Source organism: Phascolarctos cinereus, unplaced genomic scaffold, assembly GCF_003287225.1.
Source record: "Phascolarctos cinereus isolate Bilbo 61053 unplaced genomic scaffold, phaCin_HiC Scaffold_5;HRSCAF=322, whole genome shotgun sequence".
NCBI classification, from domain to species: Eukaryota; Metazoa; Chordata; class Mammalia; order Diprotodontia; family Phascolarctidae; genus Phascolarctos; species Phascolarctos cinereus.
Genome location: NW_027555958.1, coordinates 380339111 through 380349650, shown reverse-complemented (window position 1 = coordinate 380349650; position 10540 = coordinate 380339111). Strand labels below are relative to the sequence as shown.

Genomic DNA, 10540 nt, shown 5'->3' with positions numbered 1-10540 from the left:
AGGTTAATGTGTATTTTTGCTTTTAGATTTCTCCTGCGGACAGTGGGCACAAGAAGGATGGGCCCACAGGCATTTAAGAAATGGCCCTTCCGTTGCTCATCATTTGGCTTCCAGCTCCCCAAACCCATGGTGGGAAGGGTAACCCCAAACCACGGAACTCCACTGGTGAAGGACTGGAGCATCCGTGGCCTAGCACAGGCAGGCTGGCAGAGGTTTGGCAGGGGCACTGAGGGCCCGCCGGGGCTCTATGCGAAGTGGGCAAAGCTAGCAGACCCCTCCCCCTTCCAAAGAAGGGTTCCCTTTGCCCTTTATGATGTGTGTTTACATGTGCGGAGGGATCCTTCTCCAGCTGACAGCCACACCACGCCCGGATCTCCTTTTTTTAAAGAGCCTAGCCGCTGGCAGTGATTGGAAGAAGCCGGGGTCGCATCAGCTTTCGGGGGGCGGGGCCCAGGCCGCATTGTCTCGGCCCGGGCCAGCGGGGTGCCCCAGGGGCCGGACCGCACCGCCCCTGGGATGGGGGCTCCGAGGTGGGAAGGTGGGTTACGGGAAGCAAGGCCCGGCTTGTCTAGGCTGGGTTACTGGTGGCGTCTGCACGGGGTGGCTGAGGCTCGAACGAACCCCCGGGTCGTCTTGCCACGTCTCCGGGACCCCCCCCCTTTCAACTCGCAGCCCCACCCTGGCCTTCATCCCACCGCCCAAGGCCATGGTCGTCCCTTCTGTTGGCAGGGTGCCCCTTATCTCCCCTTCAATCTCCGTGTGCCCGAGCCTTAGGCTTAGCCAGGGTCACTCAACTTTAAAGGGTCAGCCACTGTCACCAAGACAGACGCAATCTGCGCCAGACCCCTAGGACATCTAGCAGCCTCTGCATTACTACCTCCCACCCTTCGCATGGCCGCTGACAACACCCTCCCCCCTCCAATTCCTTTCATGCCGGCCGGTGATGAATCAAGGCCGATAGGAAAGATTTCCAGATCCCAAATGTGGGGTGGCTGTCTCCCTAAACAACTTCCTGTTCTCGGGTACTCGTACTCTTTCGGGTCTCTGGGAAAGGGAGAGCAGGCCTGTCTCTACTACTAGGGGAGGGGGCGGTGGCCGGCTCTGCACGTAGCGCACGTGTGCGCCTGGGCTCCTCCCACCTTCCTGCTCCGCGGCCGCCTCCTCCCCCTCATCACTGTCCCTGCTTCCCTCCTTCCTGTCTTTTCTCCCCTCCTCCTGAACCCCCAGCGATCAACCCCACTTTAAGCTCTGACCTTCAGATCTTACCCTTGGCCCTTCCTCATCCCCTCTTCCTTCCTACACTTCCCACCTTGCCTCGATCTTCCCGGTATCCTTTCTCTCCTCCAACCTTTTTCTGCTCTTCCTTTTCATGCAATCCACACAGAAACATTTCTTAAGCATTATTTATTTCAAGGCCCCTGATCTTACAGCCGCAAGAATTAGATTGGAAAGGGACCTCAAGTTTATCAACTTGCATTTTATTATTGGGCATCACTCTTGTGCCTGGCACTGTGCTAAGGTCCCTGGATACATTCGCGATAAATGAAACAATAACCCCACTCTCAAGATTACATTCTTACCAGGAGAGACAAGGACGTATATAAGTATATAAAGAGAAATATATTTTAAAAAATCAATACAAATCAATAAAGAACAAAGTGGTTAAAGGCAAGGTAGCATAAAAGGAAGGGCAGTCACAGTTTGGGGGAGGGGAGTATCAGGAAACCCGTCTATAGAAGGTGGTGTTTGACCTTCCACTTTGAAGAGAGGACTTTCTATGAGACTAACAGGTGGGGGGAAAAGCAAATGCAAAAACACCAATGTGGGAGATGGAGAGTGTCCAGTGACAGAAACAGACACCTGTTTGTCGAGATCACAAGGTGCATAAGAGGAACTGATGTTCAGTGACGTTGGGTTGGAGTAAGGTTATGAAAGGCTTTAAAAGCTTGACCGAAGAGCTCATTCTAATGGCAATAGCAAGTTATGATTTAATGACTAGATTCTAGTCCAACCTCCATTTTATAGATGGAGAAACTGAAGAGATTTCTTTCCAGTCCTGGCCCTTTTCTCTCTCCTTCCCAGTGTCAGAGCGGCAGATGGATTGTAGATAGACAACTTGGATTTCCCACCCACCCACCCTGGGTGCATTAAAATGAGTGATGCAAAGTATAGTTACTATGTTTTTCCAATTATTTAGATCTGACTTTATTTGTGTGAAAAGTGCTTTGTAATTGTGTTCGTATGGTTCCTGGGTTTGTTTCAGCGGGTAGACTCCTAAATATTTTATAATCTCTGCCATAACTTTAAATGGAATTTCTCTTTCTATCTCTTGCTGTTGGGCTTTGTTGGTAATATATAAAAATGCCAATGATTTATGTGGATTTATTTTATATCCTGCAACTTTGCTGAAGTTGTTTATTATTCCAAGTAGTTTTTTACTTGATTCTCTAAGTAATATCATCATAAGTATAGTTACTATGATAACCAATTCCTTCTCCCAACTCAACTGAATTTTTTCTTAACACATCTTGGCCTGCTCCAACCCATGCCTTCTCAGCAGCAATGCCTTCTTTTACTAGGACCATCAGCCTCTTCCTCCAGGCCACCTGTAACCTGGACTCTGCCAGAGTCCCCAGCTAGAGGTGAGCTTTTGATTTTATCTTGCCCAGGCCCAAACTTTGGAACAGCTACCTCTGCCCTGACTCCCAGTGCCCTAGGCAGCTCTCTGAATTGGGAGATGCAGAATTGCCCACCTTGCATTGGTAGAGAAAATGGAGGGGAGTGGGGATCAGGGCAGGGAGAACAGTTCTCTGCTAAGGAAATCGAAGGTGAAGGCAAAAACAAATAACGAAATGATCTCTGTCTCCTTCTTTTAAATCCCAAGGTCCATTCTGGGCCCCCTTATTCACAGACCCAGGCAAAGCACTAAACTAGAGTCTGAACTAGTAACTCACTCAAAAACTAAGGACAAAGAGTGTGACCCATGAATCAGCTTTTCAGTTCAAGAAGTGAAGATGATAGGGGAAGTGATTAAGAGAGTTACTAAAGCCATTCACAGATGGGCAGTATTAACAATGTGGATATCTAGTAGCTTCCTAGTTTAATTATTTTTGGTAACTAGGTGCTAAGCTCAGTTGTTTCCTGTAGGTTTCCTGCCCGCACCCAGTTGAAGCAGCAATCCCCAATTCAAGCATTGACCCTAAGAGCAAAGCCTCCTTCTTAATCACTCTACCACTTCCTGAAACCCTCTTGGCCCCAAATACGATGACTTCTCATGGTTAGCCCTGAACCCACAGCTGTGAGAGATGCCATGAATGTGGTACATGCCTGCGTGCTTGAGGATCCATTTCTTTTGACTAATTTAAGAGCAATTTACACATACTGTAAAGATGGGTCTGAGTTCCAGTTGAAAGAGCTTTCCTAACCTCTGTTCCAAGAACAAGACACTCTGTCTCTCTGCTCCAGGTATTTTCTCTGGCTGTCCCCCAACCCCAACCCAACCCACCCCGGATTCTCTCCTTCATCTCCACCTCCAGGCTTCCCTGGTTTCCTTCAAGTCCCAGCTAAAATCCCACCTTTTATAGGAAGCCTTTCCCAGTCCCTCTTAATTCTACACCTTCCCTCTGTTTATCCTGTGTATCATTTGTTCTACATACTGGTTTGCTTGTTGTCTCCCCAATTAGATGGTGAGTTCCCTGAGGGCAGGGGCTATCTTTTGCTTTTCTTTGTATTCCCAGCATTTAGCACCATGCCTACCACATAGTAGGTACTTTTGTTGTTTAGTGACTTGCTCAGGGTCACACAGCAAGTAAGTATCTGAGGCCTGATTTGAACTCAAGATGAGGCTTCCTACTTCCAGACCTCTATCCACTGAGCTACCTAACTGCCCCTACTATTAAGTAGGTATTAATAAATGCTTGTTGACTATTTGACTGGCTGACCCCCCAAATGGACCCAAAGGGACAGCAAAAACAGTTCGATAAACTTATTAAGAATAACCTATGTGCAAAATATTGCTATTATAGTTCAGTAAACTTATTAAGAACCACCATATATACACCATATGCAAAATACTGCTATTATGGGAATAGAGAGCTATAACACAGACCTTGTTCTTAGGTTTACAATCTAAGGTAGAGAGGTATACACAAATAATTGCAATATATAGGAGACAGTGATAAATACAAAGGAAAATCCCAGGCAAAGTCCTGTGAGGAGTTTGGGGTGAGAAAGATGACTTCCTGGTAAAGGGATTTAGAAGTGTTCATCACTGTGTTCATCCAGACTTCCAGAGCCTTGGGTAGCCCTCCTCCCTCTCCGAGCTGGCTGCCCGAGCAGTCTAGACAGAGCATGTGTCCAAAGGGGTGAAAACCCATGGAAGCAGTAAAAGGACAGATGTAACCCTACCAGGGCATAGGATGAGGTTCTTCCATTCCAGTCAGGCCACCTGCAAAAGCCAAAGCCCATGAGAAGAATATAAGACCTCAGGGAGAGCTCTTTGCTCTCCATTCCTTCTCTGGGTCAGATACCACACAATTGCTATGATCTTCCTAGGCCTTGGATCGTTGGAATATACAAAATGCCCTCTACCTGAAATGGAGTAGCTCCCAAAATAATGGAAACCATTCTAAGACAGCTAAGCACAGTGGACAAGGGAGAAAGCCCACCCACATATCCCCTGACCTGCTAAGATGGCCATTTCACTCTCTCTGTCTGAGAACCTATTGTTCTGTGAATTGTCCAGAAGAATCATTTGGGGCCAGGATTCATTTTCTCCAACCTTGAACTATCCAAATTTGAAATTCCAGGAGTCCTCACTCCCCTGTGACATGCCTCTCAAGAGGATTTTTTTACATGTGGGAAATGAAAACAAGTTTCTCTCAAGTCTGGAGCTTACCATTTATTATTCAATTATCAGGAAACTCTGCTCTTCTCAACTCTTTCTTACCCCAACCCCATCCCTCGAGCCATTCCTCCCCCATAATCATCCTTGTGCCTCACCTCCTTTGATCTTCACAGGATCACACAGGTTGTTTGTTCCTTTTTTTTTTAAAATCATTATGTCACCTTTTACCTATCTATCATTATCTGGACCTCTTTGCCTGCAAGTGTGCTCAGGTCCCTTAGTGGGGCAAGGTCCAATTCTAGGAGCTAGAATAATAGAAAGGTTCTTATATCTTCCTCTGTATAGTATACATATGCTGTTCCTATGTATATCATTTGTAGACTGTCCTTCCCATTTTTCCATAACACTGAGAGTAAATCCTGAGGTAAGGAGTAGAAACCTAGCCTCCCTATTCAAGAGAAACAATGGTTGTCAAGGGAATGTCACCTGGGAGAAATGATGACAGATGTGGCCTGTTTGGGATCAGAGGAATCAATGCCATCTGGTTCTGTCTCCTCCAGTTCCTGCTCTGTGGATTTCCAAGTTCTTCTCCAGGATTTTGGGGAAGGGTTCTGGTTCCTTATAAAAATCCTAGGCTCTGTCTCTAGAACACCCAATAGACAAAGGCAATAAATAATACACAGACGAAGGAATTCTTATGAACCAAGATCATGAAAGGTATTGTGGGGAATGAGGTTTTTAAATTTTTCTTTTTCCTTTCTTTCCTTCTTTGACTATTGCCTCTTCCAGTACTCTCATCTAGAAAACTGGAAATGAGAGTGGGGGAGAAAGAAAGATGGAGGTGGGTGGTAAGCAGAGAATGCCCTTAATGAAAAAGTAGAGGGAGACAACTCTCAGAGATGAAACTTCCTTCCCAAAGAGGAAGATGGAATGGGCACCTAGAGGAAAAGGAGATGGGTCTGAGTTCTAAAGAAAGGAGTTTGGGTGGTTGGGAGAGAAAAGGAGGAATCACCCTTTAGTTCCCTATAGCTCAAAACTCTTTTTCCTGGTAGGCCAACTCATCACCAATACCACCCCAAAAATTCCACTAAGTATACTACACAAGAGGGAGTGGTCAGTTGTTCTCTGCAGAGGAAACATTACATTTTAGTACAGCTGTTGTTAAGGATACCTACAGAAAGATATGTAATCCTTTTTTTTTTTAACAGAAAGCAGTTTGTAGCCCAACCAAGTAGTTATGGAAACCCACTGAGAAGACCTTAATCTGCAAAGTCCTCCCTATGACATCTAAATTTAAGTTTGTAAAAACTGTAACTTCAGAAGCCAAAAACCTAAGGTGGGTGAAGATAAAAATACTCTTCATGGGTCCTTAGGAGGGATTCTTGCTACATAGGACATCTCTCACAAACTTTCATGAAATCAGACAAGGATGCTTTGATCTGTGTAGAGAAATAACAGAAGATGACAAAACTTTGACTAGGAAGGAGGTTTTCAAGTAAATTTTACCTGGCTGCACTAAGCCCAAAGCTTTGGAAAAGGCTTTGAATCAAAGTTTATCAAACATAATGAGTTACAAATATCAGGGACTGTACTATTAAGACACTTCCTTAATTTTGTTTAGGTGATCATTTTCTTGCAATGTTTTCTGTTATCATCTTTTAAATATTAGTCTTTAATAAATAAATTGTTACCTTAATAACAAGCTTTTCTTAAGTAATAAAAAAGAGATAAAGGAAAAAATTCAGGTAAGCCAATCTTAGCAGAAAGTCTGTGGTTCAGGGCCATGGACTCACCAAAACCTCTCACCATCACTGCCTATTATTACAGATTTAGTTCTTTGAAATGATTTTTTAGAATCTAAGTTGAATGTGCCACTTAATCTTGCAAAGTATGACAGCAAATATCACATGAATCTCTTTCTTTCTTTAGGCAGGAGCCCCAAGTCTATATTCAGTCCAATGCCCAGTTAAGGGTAGTGGGGGGAGCAGCAGCAGGCTGGGGAGATGATCTGTTAGAGATAAGTAGAAAGAGGAATAGAAAAGGAACTATGAAGAGAACTTCTAAGGCAGGGGAGGATTGCTCTTTACCTACTTTGGAATCAGCCTTTTTAGGCTATATCTCCTGAAACTTAGACCCTGGGTGTTCTTCTCTATAGGGAAACACCTTATGCTGGGCATCATGCTCCGGTCCTTCAAACATTACACCATCATTTTAGCTGGTGCAGGCCTCCTGTGGTTTCTCATCAGTTTGGGAACCCCAAAGATAAATGAAGACATCTATCTTCTGGTGAGTATCAAAAGCAAAGTAGCTCCCTCAGATCTCAGTCTGGGAACAGGGCATTGTAGAGTTCACCCTGATATAGGAATAGGCCAGTTATCATCCAAATGAGCTTACTGCCTTCCTGTACCTCTCCCCCAGAGAACAGGAAGTGACTTCCCTAAAGGGCAATTGGATATTAGCCCATAACACTTGACATGATATTCATTTTGTACTTTTCTTGAGGGGGATGTGTGGGGAGGTTAGGAACAATACTCTGTCCAATGGCCTGGTATCCTTGGAATATTCCTGCCATGGTGGCTCTTTGGCCACCATTCCACATTACTTTTCCACATAGAGATCTTGAGAGAGGCCTCTGAAGGCTGAAATTTGTGTTATCCCCAGGAAACAAAGCGGTCCATGCACCAGAAGTTCAGCTCCAAGAGTGAGAAATACCTTCGGGAAAACTCATACAATGTCCCAAGCAGAGTCTCCCATCTCACCTACCAATACCTGGCTGGAGCCCTGCCCCTCAAAAAAAGTGAGTGTATGAGTGTCATATTATCCCAAGATAAAATGGAGGAGTCTTAGGGAAGGACAGCAACATCAAGAGGGAAAACTTGGGGAACTGAGAGAAACAGTAGAGGGGAAAGAAAGAAAGAGTGCGGGAGGGAGGAGGATACTAGAAAGTCCCAGCTATGCAGAGAGATATTTGAACCTGTAGATAACAGGTCCTGAGTCTGTAAACTTATAGAAAAATCTCAGTTTAAACCAGTAATATCCAATCTCTTCCACTCCACCTCAAGCACATACCTTTCCTGTAGAGAAGTTCAGTGTAAGAAGTTTCAGAAAACTAGAAGAGACAAAAAGGAAAGATGAGATAGGAGGTAAGAAGAAAGGAGAACTATAATTAGGGGAAAGGTGATTAAAGGGAGAATGAATAGATTCTATACAGTGTCCTAGGCTTTTAGAATCCTTTGATGGACAAAATTAACCTTAGCCATCCCTATGGGTTGAGAAGGCTACAGGAAATGCCAACCTATACTTAGGGAAAAAGACTTTCTTTTTGCCCTGTGCTGCTAATTATGCTCCTTACTTGCTTCCCAGAAATTCTTACTGTGGGACTGTCCTCAATGCAGAATCCTACAGGAAGATATCTCATGAGTACTTTGAGGTCTGTGTTCAGAGTTTCCTCCAAGAATGAATTGAAGGACATCACAGTGCTTGTCCACTTAGCCGATTCTGACCCTGATTGGCTCAACGAGACAGTCAGCATCATCGCCAGCCACTTCACCCCACAGATCCTCCAAGGGCAGCTGCTTGTGATCCATGCCCCATCTGCTGCATACCAGCACTTGTGGGACCAGCCATACACAGTCTTTAATTTCTCTGACATAAAGACCTTCCAGTCTAAGCAGATGTTGGATTATGCCTTTCTCATGAGCTTTGCTGCCAACCTCTCTGACTACTTCCTCATGATCGAGGACAACATCTGGTGTGCCCACCACTTTCTCACTACTATCCAGCAGGAAATAGAAGCCAGAAAGGATAAACCATGGACAATCATAGAGTCTGCCAACCATGGCTTAGTTGGCAAGCTTTGCCATTCCAGGGATCTCCCCAAGCTGGCAGGTTTCCTCCTCCTTTTCTACCAGGATGAGTCCCCTGATTTGCTTCTCTTCCATTTCCGAAGCCTTCAGGGCCAGCAGGATCCCATCCATATAAGCACCTTCCTCTTTTACCATTTTGACAGCTCCTCTTCTTTCTTGACTCATGACCTCTACACATGTGAAAAACCAGACAGTGAGAAGTTTCAAGAGCATAACTTTGACATTCCGGATAACCCACTTGCATTCATCTATACTGATATGCAGACTCTTCAGAACTATTTGCCCCAAAATGCTTATAGCCTGGATGAAACATTTTTTTTGACCCCAGATGCTCTGCCTGGACACCAACTGACTGTAATCCTGGATAAGGGTTCTAATATGATTCGGGTGCAGGTGCTGACAGGTACAGCTGTAGAGAAGCTGCAGAGTTTGGAGGGGAAAGTGGAGTTGGGTTCTAATCCCACTGGGGAATCAAAACATTGTACCAAGTATATCTTTCTGGGACAGCTGTGGGATGGGCAGTTGGACTGCAGGGTGAAACACAGACAGACAGGACACAATGTGAGCTGTGTGCGACTTGTAGTGACCAGTCCTAAGCCATGGGTCATGGTCAGACACATCAACATCTGGGTCAGTCATGAGGACTTGTAAGAGATGGAAGGAACCCAGCCTGGAGATTGAGTTGACATAGGTAACAGAGAATTAAAAATCTTGAAACCAGCCAGGGGCATTTATTTGGGTATTTGTCCAAGCTAATGAATGTGAGATACAAGCCTAGTAAGGGGCAGAAAAAGACCTGTTTCTTTCCTAAATTATCCTTTCCTGAGGGCAAACACTCTCTAACCCAACAGTGGGATGGCTCTGAAAACAGGAGCTCCAGGTCCCCCACTCAGTCTCAGTATATAGACCTAGGCTGTCCCCAGTCCTAGAGTCAAATGAACATGAAATAGGCTTGGCTTCTACCTTTAACCCAAGAACCTGGTTGACTGTAAGATTCTTCAGGGAATCTAGAAGGCCTAGGGGAAAAAAGCCCCACAAGAGAAGCCACTAGTGGCTAAATATTTTCCCTACCCAGTAATAGAGCAACAAGTGTACCAAAGACCAAAAACGTTCCATTTGTACGGCTGCTCTCTCAAGACTGTCTTTTCTGTCTCCTTCCTTTGACCTCTAAACCTTCTCTACCCCTTCCCAATCCCACAACGGTCTACACAATGGTTGGACAAATTTCGGGGACCAAGTTGCCTCCATATATGGATATTTTATCCTATATTTTCAATCATGATTATTTTATTGTAAAATGTGAGGTGTGTTTCTCTATTAAACCATTACATAAGATTCTTATTAGATAGGCAAACTGCCATATTGTCTCTAGCATCCACTGAAGATGAAAAGCAGATGTCTATCAACTCCTTGGCTCTGCCTTTATTTTCTCGCTACTACAGGCTGAGATGAGCAGCAGGCACCAGATCTAGTGAACTGTGGGCAACCAGGCATAAATAAAAAGTGGGGTATCTGTGGGGGCACAGCCAATTATGGAGGAAAGTAAATTTCTGCCAAGACCTATTAACAACTACATCTACCTCAACCCATTGTAGGAACCTTTCCAAATGTCCCCTTCAGGGGCAACTAGGTGGTGCAGTGGATAGAGCACCGGCCCTGAAGTCAGGAGGACCTGAGTTCAAATCTGGCCTCAGACCAAACATTGACACTTACTAGCTGTGTGACCCTGGGCAAGTCACTTAATCCCAATTGCCTAAAAACAAAAAACAAAAACAAACAAATGTCCCCTTCAGCTGAGCTCGCTCAGGAAAGAAGACAGTGAAATACA

General features: G+C 44.9%; 1 protein-coding gene across 3 annotated transcripts; it reads left to right on the top strand.

The window, feature by feature from the left end:
- Nucleotides 1-322: 322 nt before the first annotated feature.
- Nucleotides 323-9432, top strand: LOC110219671 (alpha-1,3-mannosyl-glycoprotein 4-beta-N-acetylglucosaminyltransferase-like protein MGAT4E). 3 transcript variants are annotated; one of them, XM_021003233.2, is made up of 5 exons: nucleotides 323-538; nucleotides 6055-6182; nucleotides 7002-7132; nucleotides 7508-7643; nucleotides 8210-9432. In XM_021003233.2, exons 3-5 carry the CDS (start codon nucleotides 7013-7015, stop codon nucleotides 9361-9363), a joined length of 1410 nt encoding a protein of 469 aa, XP_020858892.1. In that variant the 5' UTR covers nucleotides 323-538; nucleotides 6055-6182; nucleotides 7002-7012; the 3' UTR covers nucleotides 9364-9432. The 3 variants fall into 3 exon arrangements, with proteins under 3 accessions (XP_020858892.1, XP_020858891.1, XP_020858893.1); XM_021003232.2 differs by lacking the exon at nucleotides 323-538 and adding an exon at nucleotides 5336-5563; XM_021003234.1 differs by lacking the exons at nucleotides 323-538; nucleotides 6055-6182; nucleotides 7002-7132 and having other exon boundaries at nucleotides 7574-7643; nucleotides 8242-9432.
- The last annotated feature ends 1108 nt before the right edge of the window (nucleotides 9433-10540 follow it).

Excerpts from the sequence above, each read along its gene's own strand:
- LOC110219671 (XM_021003233.2), top strand. The coding sequence starts at position 7,013 with ATGCTGGGCATCATGCTCCGGTCCTTCAAACATTACACCATCATTTTA. Across the intron at positions 7,133-7,507 it reads ATGAAGACATCTATCTTCTG|GAAACAAAGCGGTCCATGCA; the intron begins GTGAGTATCAAA and ends TGTTATCCCCAG. Across the intron at positions 7,644-8,209 it reads AGCCCTGCCCCTCAAAAAAA|AAATTCTTACTGTGGGACTG; the intron begins GTGAGTGTATGA and ends CTTGCTTCCCAG.